This window comes from Sceloporus occidentalis, unplaced genomic scaffold (genome assembly GCF_023333645.1).
Source record: "Sceloporus occidentalis isolate IW3139 unplaced genomic scaffold, rSceOcc1.0.p SCAF_12, whole genome shotgun sequence".
Taxonomy (NCBI): domain Eukaryota; kingdom Metazoa; phylum Chordata; class Lepidosauria; order Squamata; family Phrynosomatidae; genus Sceloporus; species Sceloporus occidentalis.
Window position 1 is genome coordinate 12,222,258 of NW_028316992.1, and position 19,277 is coordinate 12,241,534.

At 39.2% G+C, this 19,277-nt stretch overlaps 1 protein-coding gene across 1 annotated transcript; it reads left to right on the forward strand.

Moving 5' to 3' along the window:
* Positions 1-2,362: 2,362 nt before the first annotated feature.
* PAIP2 (poly(A) binding protein interacting protein 2) lies at positions 2,363-18,056 on the forward strand. Its single transcript, XM_089478109.1, has 4 exons — positions 2,363-2,444; positions 11,987-12,146; positions 14,060-14,239; positions 16,962-18,056. Exons 2-4 carry the CDS (start codon positions 12,009-12,011, stop codon positions 17,016-17,018), a joined length of 375 nt encoding a protein of 124 aa, XP_089334235.1. The 5' UTR covers positions 2,363-2,444; positions 11,987-12,008; the 3' UTR covers positions 17,019-18,056.
* The last annotated feature ends 1,221 nt before the right edge of the window (positions 18,057-19,277 follow it).

The following is a 19,277-nucleotide window of genomic DNA, read 5'->3' on the forward strand; positions in this document are numbered from 1 at the left end:
CTGGACGCTATGCGTCCAAGACGTAAAGATGGCGGCGCCCGTATGAACATGGTGCTGCCATTTTGTACGTATTCCATACGTACTAGGGTTAGGGGTGTGTGGAAGCACCGCCCCTTCCTAACCCTTATACGTATGGAATACGTATTTTTGGCAGTCTGTAACCCGCCTATATATATGTGTGTGTGTGTGTGTGTGTGTGTGTATATATATATATATATACATATCCCAAACCCACAAACAAATGTATATCATTACATATATATATATATATATTACATATATATGCTTTGAGAATTTGGGATATGTGTGTGTGTGTGTATATATATACATATCCCAAACTCACAAGCAAATGTATATCATTACATATATATATATATATTACATATATATGCTTTGAGAATTTGGGATATGTGTGTGTGTGTGTATATATATACATATCCCAAACTCACAAGCAAATGTATATCATTACATATATATATATATATTACATATATATGCTTTGAGAATTTGGGATATGTGTGTGTGTGTGTATATATATACATATCCCAAACCCACAAGCAAATGTATATCATTACATATATATATATATATTACATATATATGCTTTGAGAATTTGGGATATGTGTGTGTGTGTGTATATATATACATATCCCAAACCCACAAGCAAATGTATATCATTACATATATATATATATATTACATATATATGCTTTGAGAATTTGGGATATGTGTGTGTGTGTGTATATATATATACATATCCCAAACCCACAAGCAAATGTATATCATTACATATATATATATATATTACATATATATGCTTTGAGAATTTGGGATATGTGTGTGTGTGTGTATATATATACATATCCCAAACCCACAAGCAAATGTATATCATTACATATATATATATATATTACATATATATGCTTTGAGAATTTGGGATATGTGTGTGTGTGTGTATATATATACATATCCCAAACCCACAAGCAAATGTATATCATTACATATATATATATATATTACATATATATGCTTTGAGAATTTGGGATATGTGTGTGTGTGTGTATATATATACATATCCCAAACCCACAAGCAAATGTATATCATTACATATATATATATATATTACATATATATGCTTTGAGAATTTGGGATATGTGTGTGTGTGTGTATATATATACATATCCCAAACCCACAAGCAAATGTATATCATTACATATATATATATATATTACATATATATGCTTTGAGAATTTGGGATATGTGTGTGTGTGTGTATATATATACATATCCCAAACCCACAAGCAAATGTATATCATTACATATATATATATATATTACATATATATGCTTTGAGAATTTGGGATATGTGTGTGTGTGTGTATATATATACATATCCCAAACCCACAAGCAAATGTATATCATTACATATATATATATATATTACATATATATGCTTTGAGAATTTGGGATATGTGTGTGTGTGTGTATATATATACATATCCCAAACCCACAAGCAAATGTATATCATTACATATATATATATATATTACATATATATGCTTTGAGAATTTGGGATATGTGTGTGTGTGTGTATATATATACATATCCCAAACCCACAAGCAAATGTATATCATTACATATATATATATATATTACATATATATGCTTTGAGAATTTGGGATATGTGTGTGTGTGTGTATATATATACATATCCCAAACCCACAAGCAAATGTATATCATTACATATATATATATATATTACATATATATGCTTTGAGAATTTGGGATATGTGTGTGTGTGTGTATATATATACATATCCCAAACCCACAAGCAAATGTATATCATTACATATATATATATATATTACATATATATGCTTTGAGAATTTGGGATATGTGTGTGTGTGTACAGTATATATATACATATCCCAAACCCACAAACAAATGTATATCATTACACACATATATACAGTATATATATATATTATAAATTAATAATATTATATATATATATATATATATATATATATATATGCTTTGAGAATCTGGGTGTGTGTGTGTGTGTGTATTAATTTGGGAGGTCACTGTAGAGAGCCATTTTGGAACTAAGCCTAAAAGGCATTCAGAGCCTCCTCCCCTCAGTGCCTGGCGCCGCTCTAGCCTCTGGCACTTCTATGGTGGCAACCCTCCACTTCCGGTTCATGACCGGAAGTGTGATTCTCTTTGCGTGGAAACCATAGAGGCGCCAGGGAGGCTTCGTCGTCGTCCCTTACGCAGGCGACGGAAGTGACGTCACTTCCTGTCCAGGGCGGTTGTTGTGTTTCCCGAGGAAGGGGGGTGGCTGAGGCGAAGGAAGGAAGGAAGGAAGGAAGGAGGAGGGGATCCGACTGGAGAAGGGGGAGGAAGCGGCGGCAGGCTCGTCTGTGGCGCAACTACCACACAAGGTGGGGCCCAATGGCAGCAGGAGGAGGCCTAAGGCTGGGGAAAAGGCCTGGCCCTTGGAGGAGGGGACCGACTGAGGGGGGAAACGGAACCGGTCCGTCGGTTGGAGGGGCGAACGCGTCTTCGGGTCCTTCGACGCCCCCCCTTTTTTGCCCCCTCCATCCGGGTACTTCGAGAAACGTGCTGCCTGTCCATTAGGGGCGCGGCGCGGCGCGGTGCGTGATGGGAAGTCATTTCGGTTCCTCCCCCTCGGGAGGGGGCGGGGCTTCCTCGCGCCTCGGGAGGCGAACAAAGAGGCGCGCGACTGGGAGGGGCGGGGCCTGGCGGGGGCGCGCGGCGCGGAAGGGGGCGGGGCCTGATTGAGCCAGGGGGCGGGGCCTGTCCCTTCTTGTCTCTGTCTGTCTTTCATGCTCCTTTGCCAAAGGTTCTGCTGCCTCTGATCAGGCTTCGCCTTGTTCCTGGTTGGAGGACGGGGAAACCTATATAAGGCCTATAGAAGTCCAGAGAGAGAGATCTTGCAGCACCCTTCAGACTCACTAAAAGAAAGGAGTTGGCAGCAAGACCTTCCCTAGGCTTCGGTCTATTTCCTCAGGTGCATTTCACCAACTTCTTTCCCTCAGTAAGTCTCAGAGGTCTCTCTATGTACTGAAGTGACCAGTGGGGTCCCACAGGGCTCTGTCCTGGGCCCAGTGCTGTTCAACATCTTTATCAGTGACTTGGATGACAGAATTGGGGGAATACTTATCAAATTTGCAGATGACACCAAAGTAGGAGCAGTAGCTAATACCCCAGAGGACAGGATCAAAATTCAGAATGACCTGAATAGACTAGAAAGCTGGGCCACAGCTAACAAAATGAAATTCAACAGGGAGAAATGTAAGGTATTGCACTTAGGGAGGAAAATGAAATGCACAGATATAGGATGGGTGACACCTGGCTGAATGAAACTACGTGTGAAAGGGATCTAGGAGTCCAAGTAGACCACAAGTTGAACATGAGTCAACAGTGTGACGCGGCAGCTAAAAAGGCCAATGCAATTTTAGGCTGCATCAATAAAAGTATAGTGATCAAGAGAAGTAATAGTGCCACTGTATTCTGCTTTGGTCAGGCCCCACCTGGAATATTGTGTCCAGTTCTGGGCACCACAATTCAAAAAGGACATTGAGAAACTGGAGCATGTCCAAAGGAGGGCGAATAAAATGGTGAAAGGTCTGGAAACCTTGCCCTATGAGGAACGACTCAGGGAGCTGGGGATGTTTAGCCTGGAGAAGAGAAGGTTAAGAGATGATATGATAGCCCTGTTTAAATATTTGAAGGGGTGTCATATTGAGGAGGGAGCAAGCTTGTTTTCTGCTGCTCCAGAGACTAGAACCCAGAACAATGGATGCAAGCTCCAGGAAAAGAGATTCCACCTCAACATTAGGAGGAACTTCCTGAGAGCAAGGGCTGTTTGACAGTGGAATACACTCCCTCGGACTGTAATGGAGTCTCCTTCCTTAGAGGTCTTTAAACAGAGGCTGGATGGCCATCTGTCAGGGATGCTTTGATTGAGAGTTCCTGCATGGCAGGGGGTTGGACTGGATGGTACTTGCAGTCTCTTCCAACTCTGTGATTCTGTGATTCCACAGACTTAACACAGCTATATCTTTGAATTCTTTAATACAGGTATATTCCCCAGAGTCTGATTTCAACTTGGTTGTTCTTCACTCAAAACCAACTCTGTCCAAGCACCTTTCCTTTTTGGGTGGGGAGGAAGGAGGGAGAAAATTGGGGGTCTGCGTCAGAGCTTGAAATAGTCGCTTCTTGGACTACAACTTCTGGGAGTTGTAATCAAAAAGGTAATTTCCCAATCTATGCCCTCTATATACAGGGGGCTCTTGGAATCCCCTGGGGTTTGGTTCCAGGACCCACCCCCCATGGATACCAACATCCCCGAATGCTCAAGTCCCATTAGATACAATGGCATAGTAAAATGGTATCTCTTATATCAAATGGCAAAATCAAGGTTTGCTTTTTGGATATTATATTCAAGCTCTGGATCATTGGAGGCCTATATAAGTGGGCCAGATAGCCCAAACTGCCTCTTTCTCATACTGAAAAGCATAGCTTAGAGAACTCCATAGACTTTCTGGACTACAGTCCCCAGAATTCCCCAGCTATCAACATGGTGGCCCAAGAGGTTCTGTGAGGTATGTAGTCCCAAGGCCTAGCCTGTGTCTGTGTTGCATGCCTTCAAGATGTTTCCGACATATGGGGACCCTAAGGGGATCCTATCATGGGGTTTTCTTGGTGAGGTTTGTTCAGAGGGGTTTGTCATTGCCATCCCCTGAGGCTGAGAGAATGTGACTTGCCTAAGGTCACCCAGTGGGCGTTTCATGGCCAAGCCAGGGTGACCAGATGGCCTCACTGCCAAGGAGGATGAGACACTGCAAAAATAGAGGACTTGACCAACTCAAAGCTCAAAACACTCCTGTAACTATAAATCCATGCTTCTTAGTGATGCTCAAAATGGAAGACATTTTGGAATCCCTCCTGGACAGAAGGATAAAATGTAGGAGAGGCCGGGGGGGGGGGGGAGGAAGGAGGGTGTCTGACCAACCTGGCCTAGCAGGCCATGGTGGTTCTGAAGTGTCCCTTTCTTTCCTCTCCCTGGTTACAGCCCCTTCCCTGCAAGAAAATGGTGAAGCAATTGGGGGGAGGGGGTGTTGTTTAGAGTTTCTGTGCCGACAAAAAAAAAATGAATGGCTGGTTGGAAATGGAAACTGGGTGCTGGAATAAAAAGGTAAAAGTATTCTCTATTGACAAGGTTATCAAGTTGTGTCCGACCATTACTAAGAAGAGCCAGCATCGTCAGAGACTACTCTGTGATCATGTGGCCAGCCTGACTGCACCGAACGCTGTTTATGCAAGTGCGGGAATAGGTTCTGTAAGGTGTGGAATGCACAGATGCATCCCCAGTCTTGTGTTTACAGTCGTCTGGTGAAATCATTTGGTAGTAGAGAGAGGAAAATAGGTATGCACATACCTGTGTTTCCATTGGAAGATACATACAAGTCCCACTGCATTCAGGTCAGGGGTGCATCGAGAAACATTTTATTGGTAAAACAAGTAGACGGATGTATCCATATTACTATAGTCGTCTTATTTGTGGCAGTTAAATTCAAATATGGCCAAAAGCTTTTATAGTTCATATTTTGTCGCTGAAATAATACATGGATATTTACAATGTTAGAATTACAAATATCAGCTAAAGTGACATTCAAACATTCACTTCAAGCATTAATAGCTTTCCCTAAGTTTTCTAAGTATTTCCTATAAGTGTAGTAATACATAGATCTTGAAAGAATTGAGGTCACTTCACAAGTTCATATATGTTTTCTTAGTAGCATTGTCAGTACCTTGTCAGATAGATTAATAATAATATCCAAAGATTACGTATGAGAGCTTGAAATAGGGCTAACCAGTGAAATTATAGCTAAAGTGAAATTTGGCTCGAGGTGGACCAACTTACAATACTGACAATCACTATTTTATATATCACATTCATTGGAGGATTCCTGTGTTACTTTGGCAGCTGAAGCTGAAATCTGTTTCTGCCAAAACCAAGTAGGTGCATTGCAGTTTTCTCTTTTAAGAAGAGACCCCTTGCATTTTAATCTCCTTTCATCATTCGAATGCTCTAGGTACTGTTGACTGTTTCACAATAACATCTAGCATAGAATATTCATTGTTTCATTAATTTATAACCTCACCTTGATAACAAGAAATGGTGTGCATAGCAGCCAAAATACAGATTGAAATGAAAATGAAATCTTAGTTAAAATATCATATATGCAAACATGTGATTAAAACACAACAGTGAAGACACAGCCAGCAGCCAACTGATTCAACTCCCCTTCAGCTGCACACTTGGTTAGATACCAAATGCTCACCTGAATAAAATTGTCTTTGCCTAGTGGCAAAAGTCTTCCTTGAGCAGGAAGTTTTGTGTGTGTGTGTGTGTATAATCATAAAAATTCCCATTGTGTCACATTCTTTAATTCAAAATAGTTGTCAAATCACACAGCAAGGCAAAATTTGCAAAACTGAGCTAATCCTATTGCTGTTAAATAATTTGACAGTGTGAATATTGTTGTTCCATACTGAGTTCAAAGGAAGTCTTCCAAATTTTAATTAAACAAGAGTGGAAGGCACCTCTTGCCCATGCAGAAGACTTGCCAAGGGTTATTTGTGGCTTCCAAGGGTCTGTTTTTTCTGGTATCCAATATTTAAAACTTGGATAAAAAGTTGATACAGAGCTTCAGCTCTTCTCTGTATGAAAGGAGGAACAGACAAAGACTGCAATGATTCATTGTTTGATAGACAAGTTTGCTAAAGTTTTGCACTTAACTGATAATTGAATGCAGAACTGGTCATATATTTTTTTAATTTATCTTGTTAGTAGAATCTGTTCCTAGTTCTTAAGAGAGAAAGAAAAACCCAGAAGAGTTGTGTAAATTGTTGATAATACATAATATGTGACAAGTTGGTGATGAGGAAGAGGGAGGAACAGTGATAAGTGTGTTTCTTGCCTGTGGATATCTGAAGAAATGAGTGAGAAGAATCCTCCTATCCTTTGGTTCTTCTGCGGTTGTAGGGCATCACTTATAACATCATCTTTCATTGTTTCTTGCTTTTGTTTCTACTGTTTTCTTACTTGTATATATGTTTTGAAAGGGGTAGAATTGACACATGTATCTTCCAGGCTTGAAAACAGTTCCCCCAGAAATTATGAGTTTAAAAGCAAATAAAAATACAATCATATACGATTTCTCCCCCATTCTGTATAGAATACTTTGCTCAAGAGGCATCTGATCTCTCATGTTGATCTTGGACAATGTTACTCAGTCTTTTCAATTTTAGGGAACACCTTCCACATTGCCTCAGGAATTACTGCCCATCCTCTATACAATCCCATCATATTGTGAAACGTTCTCAGGCATGAATTAGGACACCCAGTTTCTGTTAGGGAATGTTGGTCATGTTTTGCCTCCAGTGAACCTTGTTGGCTATCCCTGGTTTTTCTCACTGAGATAAACTGTCAACAAGGTTCTAAGAAGCCTCATGTTTCTTTTGAACATAGTCTGAAACCACTTATCTAGGACTTGCAAATGAAGCCATGCTCCTGTGTGAAAAATAGTTGTGGGCAAGTGTGAGGAAAAGCTTCACCTACTGATGTTCCTTTGATTCATACTAAAAGAGCACATGCATTGTAGATGTTCTTCTGTAAAAGGAAAGCAGATCTGTTCATTTACAGCATCTGTGAGCCATATATAATTTACTGTATGCTTCTCAGAAAAAGAGTGGGGTAAAAGTAAAGATTAAAGGTACAGTGGGATTTTATACCCTTTCATAACTTAGCACTGTTTTATTCTCAACTTGTTCTGTATACTTCTTATTCTCATAGTACACTAAAACCAGTGGTGCACAATATTGCAAAGTAAATGTAGAACCCGTTCTTTTAGAGCAAGGTTACACAAGTATGATATTTCCTCTTATTTTACATCATCTCTCACAGGTGAGGTTTGTGAGGTCACAATCTCATTTGACATCAAGGTCCTGTGAATTACTGTATAGCAGGATCCAGCATGAAGAGGCTTAGAGCTGCCAGAGGGAAGTCTGTACTTAAACACAGCTCCCTTTGAGTGTTGCAAATGGAGACAGAAACATGATGAAATTTCTAAGGTGACTAGTGGTCTAGATTCCCAGGCTAAATCATAGAATCTGTATGCGTTTAAAAAATGGAGGTAAACAGAATAATTTGCTTGAATGTTATGGTCCTAGACATTGTGATCAGAGCCTGGAACATTGTGCAATTTTTATTTTAGCCTTTTTACATAATATTTTCAGTGTGTTTTGCTAGCAGCAGAATGCTGCATCATTACAAAGTGGTTTTGCTTATGTGTTCACCTGGGGAATGTGGGTTTTAAATTGCATGTTTCAGTAATTATGACATTTTGCTTGTAATAGGTGGTTTCTGAAAGGCTTTGTCAGAGCTCTCTCTTTCGAGCGTTTTTAGCAAATATCAAATTAGAAGAGTTTTGTTATGAATTAAAATGAAATCAGTACAAGTAATGTAGGAATCCTAACCTTGATTTTAAAAAGAAAAATCTAACTTGAGTTGTTTCCAGCAATAACTGTAATACATTTATTGACTTAAATACTTAAGTAACAGTTTCTCTTACATATAGGCTTTTTAAATGCAATTTTCATCGTTTCAGCAAGCATCTGGATTTCTCCAATGCAAACCTAAGTATGATTCCCCCCCCCCCGCCATCTTTTCTGTGGGTGAGATGCACAGTTTCTTTTCTTTGAACAAAAGATCCAACAGAATCTCTTGCTGTAAAAAGGAGAGGGGAATTTTGTTGATTCCTTCTCTTGCCACAATCCCACATCATTCCCAAACTATCTGGAGCAGCTTTTCTGAGTGGTTGCAGGTTTAAACAACCTGATCCCTTCTTCCAGTGGCTGGGCCCAGTGGTTGATCCAGTTCTATGAGTTGTAATTGGAAGCATTTCCGTTTCTTTCTGTTGTTTTTAGTCTGCAAACAAAAATACTTAGGAATCAGAATTCTTCTATCATCTCCTTCCCTAGTCGGGAAAGTCTTGTCATATTTCAGTAAAGCATTCTGGCTCTGATAAACTGCTAGGGTGAAAATCCATCAGCTGTAGGGTAGCCATACTCAATTCCTTGTGTGACACACGATTGGTATTACCAAGAGCGCACTCTCAGATGTAAAATAAGATAAAACAGAGGACTCTAAGGTTTGTATAGCCCATGCTGTTAAATCCTCCTACAGTGACAAACTGAAGGTGTGTCAGTGACCTCAATGAAAGAGTCTTAAAGTCTGTTGGAAATAGATAGACAGTCAAACCATATCGTGTGCAGTTTTAACTGGGTGTGCTGAAATTAGTGTGCTTTCTCTAAATGATGACAGACAGTTTAAGGGAAGTATGTTATAAAGATTACAATAATTGACTAAAATTCAGAATCAAATATTTCCAGCAGATTTCCATCTCTGTATGTAACAGACCCGTTTGTTACCATCAGGAGAATAATCACCTCAGTTTGTACCATAGTGTCCCTCAGAATGGGAAGCCTGAAAAGATTGGTAACTAACAGAAAAGGCTTCTACTAAAAAGTGTTTGCCTCTATAACTTAAAGCACGCCTTCAGTAGGAACAAATTGAAATAAATAGGATATGCTTGCGTTTTCAGAGGTTCAAGTTCTAGTTGTATTGAATTAAACCCCTTTCTAGTTCAGGATGAAGCTTGCATTGCCTTCATTATCTTAAAATTAAATTATTATTCTAATCCAGACATGAGCTAAGTGCAGTCCTTGAGATGTTGCTGCATGGCCTTTGCCTACATTTATAGCTGGCACAAGCATTTGTGAGGAATGCTGGGAGCTACAGTTCATTTGGAGCAGTGCTACTCAAAGCAGTACTGTACTCAAATTGGCTGCTTGAGACTAGAGAATTTCCAGGAAAGAGATAATCAGTTGTAGCCAATGGGCACAAATATGATGTAGGGCCCTGACACACCAGATAATACTGATTGCTGGTTTCCCACCTCAAATACCCTGAGAAGCACTGATCTGGAGATTGCAATTTGACCAGCCCCGACGCAAATTTTGTTTCAGCCTTTCTAGAAAACATAGCCATAGTTTTGAAAGGAAGTTGAAACATTGAAACAAGGCAGTGTACCGTATAATCTCATGTTTAAATTGAGGGCAGGTTTGGGGGCCAAAAATATGGATTTTGATGATACGCCTGGATAAGTGGAGGGTAAAACGTAGGAACGTGTAACAAAGAAGATTATATCGTATATTGATATTTTGCACTTATCACAATACAGTTTTTCCTCCTTGTTGCTAATTTGATTTATAAAAATTTGTTTTCCCAATTCTTTATTTCAAACCCAGTGAAAATTCTTGATGTGTGCAGGATGGATCATATGTAGAGTTTCTTGTGCATGTTAACATAGCTATCTTTCCTGCTAGTCTTAATCTTGGTCTTGTCGAAATACAGATTGTACATTGACATTGCCTGTTCCTGTGTGCAGGTTGTATAAAATTAAGATCTTACAGTACTTCATCTGTCTTCTGTAACTTTTCCCTCTTCTGTCATATCCAGCCACTATTTAGCAAAAGTAGTGTGTAGGAAAACTGGCATGAATAATGTCTGCTTCATAGAAATTAGAAAGGAGGGAGCCCTGGTGGCACAGTGGTTAAATGCCTGTACTGCAGCCACTCATTCAAAACCATAAGGTTGCGAGTTCAAGACCAGCAAAAGGGCTCAAGCTCGACTCAGGCTTGCATCCTTCCAAGGAGGTCGCTAAAATGAGTACCCAGATTGATGGGGCAAATTAGCTTACAGTTGTAAACCGCTTAGACACTGCTTAGGCGGTATGAAGCAGTATATAAATGAAGCTTGTTTGTTTGTTTGAGGGATAGTAAAGAAGGCTTCAGAGCTTAAGTAAGGGAGCGAGTGTTCTGGTTATGTTTGGTTTTAATGCTTATTTATCACTGTCTACAGGAAGAGAGAGACTATCCAGTGGCTACATGGGGCTCATTTGAATGGCTGCAGAAGGAGGGAACTTAGGGGCAAAACAGACCACCATAAAAAGTCAGCTTCCAGATGGCTTGGGAAGGTGGCATACAGACAACTTATGCCTACAAGAAGCCCGGAAGCTGGTTTTATGCTGCCCAGCTATCAACATATGGACTGGCTTCTGCCCAGCAGTGCAGCATTTAGATGCCGTTGGAGCACTTGAAAGCCAGCTTCCATACATGGTGGGGCAGAAAAGCTGGCTTTTTGCCAACGCAAAAAGGAGTGGCTATTTGGCACTTCTTTTTGAGCCGGCGAAAAGGTGGATTGGGGCCACAGCCCCAATCTGCCTTTCTCAGGGGCGGCTTCAAGCCACCTTTTGCAGAGATCTGTTTTGCCCCTTAGTGAGTTGGACAAAACTGATGCAGAGGGATTGGCACAATCTACTTTCCTGCAGGAACTCTGTATGTGTGAAGTTAGTGAACCCCCTGAACAAACCTGCAGATTCATTGTAACAGAAGGAGAGATGAATGCCTAAAATAGCTGTCTGACTGCTTTTGAATGACAGGGCATTCACTTGCCACTGGCCAAATTCTGATGTAGTTGCCAGCTTATTATCTCACTGCATGTACATACAGGTCCATACCTCTGTTTCAGGAGGCAAATGTAAGATTCTGAACAAGAGCAGTCTCCAAGCATAATTTGCCAATTCCAGCTTTTACAGATCCTGGATAGATGTAGGGCTCTTCACTTGTGCCCATATGCTCCCTCCCTTCACCTTTTTCTTACCTTTAGCTAGAATTTTTACTGTAATTTTACCTGAAAACTATATAAAAATAGCTGACAAAATTATGCTGTAAGGATACATACAAGTTAATTTAAATCTGCATGCATTACACACTCATATATAAATTCCATCAAAAAAACCTGGACCACTATTTTTTTCCTTTCTTTCAGGCTTAAGCTCAAAAGTGCAATCATGAAAGATCCAAGCCGCAGGAGTACTAGTCCAAGCATTATCAATGAAGATGTGATCATGAATGGTCACTCTCATGAAGATGATAACCCATTTGCTGAATACATGTGGATGGAAAATGAAGAGGAGTTCAACAGGCAGGTGGGTTAGTATATAGAGTTGTTGTTAACAACCCTCAAGTCGACATTGGCCCACAACACAGCAGAAATAATCCGGTTTGATACCGTTTTCACTGCCCTAGCTCAGTGCTAGGGAATCCTAGGAATTGCAGTTTCTCTCTGGTAGAGAAGGCTAAATGTCTCACAAAACCACAGTTCCTAGAATTCCCTAGCATTGAGCCAGGGCACTTAAAGTGGTCTCAGACTGGATTATTTCTGCATTATGTTTTGGACCCTTGACTCATGATCCTGTTGATGGGACATCTCCAAGATCCCCTGTCTTCAGCTGCTTTGGCCTCATTCCCACTTACAAATAAATTGGTGTGCGATCCAAATTGATGGATTTATTTCACAGCGGAGCATGGTTCCATTTGCCTCGATCACATTTTTCCCTCCAAAATAATCCACTTGTGGTTCCCATTCACAAATGAATCGATTCAAAATGATTCGGTTCCAGCCAAAAGGGAAATTTGAATTGATTCCGATCTGCATGTGATTCACACTTGCGCAGATTCGATTTATTGAAAAAGAAGCAGAAAAAATCAGCATCAAAAAGATGCGGGTTAAATGGGTCTAGCACATGGCCCTCCTCTCGGAATCGCTTCAGCAATTCGGATTAAGTGGGAACCAGGGTTGTTTGAACCGGTTCAAACTGAATCATGATCTGGTTTAAAAGGTAGTGGGAATGAGACCTTTGTTTAGGCCCTGCAGGGTCAGGTCAGTGGCCTGTCTGCTCAAATCTAATCATATAGAGAATCCCTGCCAAATCCCTAAGGAAGAGATTTGTTTGTTTAAGATACTTAGATCCTGCAGTTTGTCACAGGATGTCAAGGCAGCCTGAGTATAAAGTCAATTTAGCACAACTTAAATTGTATTTATTTAATTTATTTATATCCCACCTTTCTCCCATTTTGTGATTCAAGGCAGAATATAAATTAAACAATAAAGAATAATTTTAAAAATATAAAAGCAGCTTAAGCAGCATACCAGTTAATTGACAGTTAAAACAAATTTAAATATCCTAAAACATGTATAGACTTGAGCAAAATTATTAGATTCCAAAGGCTTTGATTAAAAGCAGTGTTTAACCTGTCACTTAAAAGTAGCCAGTATTAGCACTAATAGGACTTCCAAAGGGAGGGTGTTCCACAACCTGGGTGCCAAAGCAGAGAAGGCCCTTTCCCACTTCCTCACGTATGTATTGCTCGCACAGGTAGGACACAGGACGCAAATCTACTTCAAATATATTTTATTAGCAGCTGGGAGCAATACTTTGTAACTGAAATCGTAGGAACGGCGGTATAGAAATAAAATTTCAATCAATCAATGAAAGATGTCCAGGTCCTGGCCTTTTGGGCAATACCCTGGCGAGACTAGTCTCAATTTACATCCTTCTTTTAAACAGTGCAGTATACAAAAAAGAAAGAAAGAAAGAAAAACAGTGATTTCATTATTCTTATTAGACATATATAAATAGCATACAAAGTTTGTGGAAAATATAGAAATATGAAAAAAATATTTGCTACAAGCTTCAGAGTATCACAGTTTGGATTTTAAAAAATGTTGCTTTCTGAGAAGAAAATACTGCCAAGTAGGTTGCTGAGCAGTGTATCACTACAGCATTTTCTTTGTAAAGTCGAACGCTTTCATGGCCAGTATCCATAGTTTTTTGTGGGTTTTTCGGGCTATGTGGCCATGTTCCAGAAAAGTTTCTTCCTGACATTTTGCCAGCATCTGAGGATGCCAGCCACAGATGCTGGCGAAACGTCAGGAAGAAACTTTTCTGGAACATGGCCACATAGCCCAAAAAACCCACAAAAAAACTAAGCATTTTCTTTGTTTGATCTTTGCAAACGACTCTTAAGGTTGGTGATAATGTTCCTGTCCCAATTACAGATTGAAGAGGAATTGTGGGAAGAAGAATTTATAGAACGTTGCTTCCAAGAAATGCTGGAAGAAGAGGAGGAACATGAGTGGTTTATTCCAGCCAGAGATCTCCCGCAAACGATGGATCAAATTCAGGACCAGCTTAACGATCTTGTCATAAGTGATGGCTCTTCACTGGAAGATCTGGTGGTAAGTGTCTAGATTTTAAAGCTGACTTTTATTTTAAGTGAACACCCTTCTCCAGACACAGCTGGTATACCTTGCTCTGCATTTCATCTGGGATATAACCAAAGCAGGGCCTCCTTCACATTGTTCCTGGCACCAGTCCAACTGCTGCATATCCATATTAGGGTTGTCTCCTTCATTTTATCCTCCTTCCCTCCTCCACTTTCTCTTGTGTAAGCTATGAGAATCCATTCCCTTTAGAATATACTATGTGTATTGAAAAGAGCAGAGAAACAAGAACAGCATGAAAGCATTTGTGGAGCTGTGTGGTTAGGAAGGGGAGTGGAGTATTGCAGACACCTAGATCTGCCCTTATTTTGACTCTCTCACTCAGTGACTGCTGGTTCAGCATCTCTAACAAAGAACAAGCATTGAAACATTTGTCATGTTTGGTAGTGTTGTACAGCTAATCCCATATTCCCTTGAGAATATCACTTGAACAGTATAATTTCTTTATTATTAAAAAAGTAAATCTCTGGCAGATATAGAAGTGAACTGGTCATTCAACTTTAATCATAAAATCAATTTTAAAAACTAATCAATTTGTAATTGTAGAAAATATTTCACTCTTTTCCAAAAAAAGGGAAAAAATATTTCCATGTCTGTTTCAAAACAAACATGAGCTACTTCACAGTTACTTTAACACAGAGATGATTACCAACTACAAAAGAGACATCCAATAGGTACTGTGTTTTTAATATGTATACTCCTCTGTTTCACCAGAGTCACTGTTCTTATTAAAGTAGTATCTGATTTTTAAAAATGCTGTTTCTTTGTTATGAGTAGGATTGGTCAATTAAATATGCATTAATATAAATAGGAATAAAACTATAGTTTGAAGGGGGAAATCCCAGTTTGTTTTTATATGATGCATATAGTTCGTTGCAGAAGGCACCATAATAGAGGGTATTATGGTAATAATAATAATAATAATAATAATAATAATAATAATAATAGATAATATAATAGAGAACATTATGGTATTATAATTATCTATTATGGGGCCTTCAGCAACTAAATACATGTATCATATGCAAACAGAGGTTTTCCCCTTCAAACTACAGCTTTATTCCTATTTACATTGATTTATATCTTCAATCTGTAATTGGGCGAAGCTCTTGGGCCTCAGCAAACTACCATTCCCAGAATTCCATAACCTTGAGTCATGGCAGTTAAAGCAGTGTCAAACTGGATTATTTCTGCAGTGCGGATGCAGCCATAGTCTAAGTTATGGGAGCATGTTTATAACAAGTCGGAATCCTAAACACACATAATGTTATTGTAAGGTGCCTTCAAGTCAATTCTTGACTGAGGTGCCCCTATTGTAGGGTGTTCTTGGCAAGATTTATTCAGAGGGAGTTTGTCATTGCTTTCCTCTGAATACAGTCAACAATGCCCAGTGTTCCATGGCAGACTCATTCAAATATTAATCAGGCCTGACTCTCCTTAGCTTCTCAGAACCAAGAGAATCTGGTGCCTTCAGTTTTTTTTTTTGGATGTTTTCCCACTGAACACAATGGAACTTAACTATATTTGAGAATGTAGTATTCATATGCAAGCATGAACTAAAAGCTTGAGAAAACAGTAATTACAGGTTGAGTCTCCCTTATACAGAAATACTCCAAAACCCAAAACGTTTTTCCCCCATGGATATATTAGATTGTGACACGTTTGGGGTTTTTTTGGGGGGAGGGGGGATTTGGCTGGTTGGATTATTTATTTATTTATTTATTTTTGTGGTTCAGTGCACACAAGCTGTTCCATGCTTAGAGTTATTTTTAAAATTGTGTAAAATTATCTTCAGGCTATGTGTATAGGTATATATGAAACATAAATTTGTGTTTAGACTTGGGTCCAGTTTTGAAGATATCTCATTATGTATGTATATGCAAATTCAGGTATTCCAATATCCCCCCAAATCCAAAAGACATCTAGTCCCAAGCATTCCATATAAAGGAGATTCAACCTATATATTTAACTATTAATTCAACATGTTACCAGTTACTGGGAGTACATAGAAAAACTCATTGGCACACAGTTTAGGGTGGTACATGTTCTGCACAAGGCTGTTAATTGCAGGCACAGCTTTTTATTTTTATGTTAGCTGTCTTGTACCAAGCATATCAGGAAGCTCTTTTTAAGAGTACAAATTGTTAAATACTCTTGCAAACTACATTAATAACTATTGGGAATAGATCCAGTTGTTAGTCTTAAATCAAGTAGACACATTGTATTATCCATGGGTCTTACATGTACATAGAATTTAACAAATCTCATTCAGTGAGTCTATGCTTGCTAGGACTGACAGTTGAATTTTGCCTGTGGTCTTAATACAGCTTCATTAAAGCTGGGAGTCTCTGCACCCAAGAGTCTTCCAGGCACTACATGTAAGGGCGAAAGAACTGTGTTTTGACAGATGCTATGCAGCTTTCACACACAAACTCGGATTGTAGTAGTTTCAGCTAAAAGGAAAAGATTGTAGATGATAGGGGGAATACAGTCTTGGCTTAGATGGATCAATAGGCTGCTTTGTATGGTTTTATTAGAAGACTGCCTTGTATTGTGTAACATTCCTCCATGAATGCATCTTGCTGCTCATATGCAGTCTTTTTCATTGTGAATAGCTGCTGTAAATAATCTTGTACAGATTCTTCATAATTCTACGTTTTTAATATCTGTCTTCCAGGTGAAGAGTAATCTGAATCCAAACGCAAAGGAGTTTGTTCCTGGGGTGAAGTACTAAATAAATGAGTAGACTGGGCCCTCTTTTGGTGGATGTAGCACAATTTCCACACTGTGAAGCCAGTATTAGAAGATTTAATTGTTAAAGCGCTCTCTCTTCTTGTCACTGTGTTACACTTACGCATTGCCAAAGTTTTGTTAGTCTTGCATGCTTAATAAAAGTGCTGAGACTGTTATTAAGTCAACTGCTGTCAGAGGTTAATGAAATGGAAAGGAAAAAAAAAATCCAATTGGACCCAGGCATTTTGTGAAGGAGACAGTGAGGTAGGAAGCACCAGTCAAGTTGAGAAAAGTAGCACATTTCTGAGAAACTCTTGCAATTCTGTTTTTAAGGAGGATTCAGACTTTGAAAAAGAGTGGTCTGTTTTAACTAAAACATAAGAGTTGGTGTTGATACACACCTGATAATGCCTTAACGTGAAAATAAAAGCAAGGTTCATCTGATTATGCAGATTAGCTGGATTTCAGTACTGCTACTAACTCTTCCCATTATCAAGCAAACTTCATACTCTTCTTTTTTGAGAAAAGTGTGAATTATGTATTATACCTGGATTACTTTTACAGACCTGTACAGAGTTCTTTATCTTGGCTACAGATCTGGTGGAAGGGGGGAAAAGACTGGCAGATGGATTGTATTTATGGCAAGTTATCATGTTTGAATGTTTGTCCCACTTCTGAACTTACATTTAAAGTGATGTGAAATCGTACATCACAGTTTCTTCCAGGAATCCAGAAACATGGCACTGCCTATGTAAAATTCTACAACCTTAAGAGTTGGGTTTACCTGTAAAACTTTAGCATTAGTGATTTGAGTGGTGCTTTTCCCTTGCTTTGTTTAATCATCACTACACAATAGTCTACAGCACAACTTTTTTTTTTTAATACAACTAGAACAGTTTTGGCTTCTTAAACTTCATATTTGGGTAGCTTTTAAGCTGCCATACGTGTTCAGTGTGAATAGTGTTTAAGTTGAAAATATTGTAAAAAAATTATATTTTTTCAAAAATATTTAAAAAAATAAATAATAGTAGAAATGACAGTGTGATGATCTCTTGAGTGTTCGTCTTGTTAAAACTTGTGGTATGCCTTTATGGGAAAAGATAACAGAGAAGGATGGAATAAGTTTGTTTACTGTAAATCAGTGATTTCCAAACTTTAATCCTCCAGGTGTTTTTGAACTTCAGCTCCCAGAACCCTGGGCCAACAATCAGGAATTTGGGAACTGAAGTCGAAAACATCTGAAGGACCAACGTTTGGGAACTACTTCTGTGTAAACTGAAGCAGACAGGGAGAGAAATGGGCTTGAGTTAAATCTGCCTCTTTTCAAAGATAGGCTGACATCTTTACAACCTTGGAACTATTTTCTATTCACAGTTATGATTGTGATATCATAGCCATGATGATAAATGTTTCCAAAGGCCAGTTTAAAATCCATCCAGGCACACAAAGGGATAGAGTTCGGCAGCACAGGTGAGTGGGGAGCTGAAGGATGACATGTCCTGTCAGCAATTGATGGTTTGCTGAGGAATTGTGCCAGGAACCTGGCTATTTTTTTCTTTTGTGGGGTATGTGTGTGTGTGTGTGTGCAGGATTGAACCTCTGGTGGAAGGGGTCTATCCTTCAGTGTCCAGCTCACAATCATTGCAGAACTCTATCCCTCAGGGCAGTTGGCTGGATTTTAAGGTGGTTTCAGGGGTCAGGTCAGAAGCTGGAGTGTAGCCATGACATTGTGGCTACATGTCTGCTGCAGAATCATCGCCATTGTTTTTTTTGGTGCATCACATGTCAACAGTGTGAAGCCAGTTTGTCTTGACTTTTGATCCTGAAAGTGATTACCCCCTTTATACCAAGCTGCAGTCAAACAAAAAGAAAGTTTTGAAGTGACTGGCACATCCTCATGTAACTGGATACAGGATTATTTCTGAAGTCCTGCATTACCATCAATGGTCATTCAGCTTAATAACAACCTTTCCTTGTGTTCTATTAATCAGCAACGCTCATTTGGCTTCTTAAAGATGCACAAAGTGTATCTGGTTAACAAAACCTGATCCCTTCTCAGGGGCCAGAATGGAATATTGCAGGTTGTTCTGTAACTTGCATTTCTCAACAACTGCCTTTCATCATCCTGCTACAATTGATTCTGCAAGTCAGAGACCCTTGAATACTCAGTTTGGTTCAGGCTGGCATTCTGTAAGTGACATACAAAAGTGGGATGAATTACTCACCATGGCACAACAGATATATTCTGCTGACAGTAGTA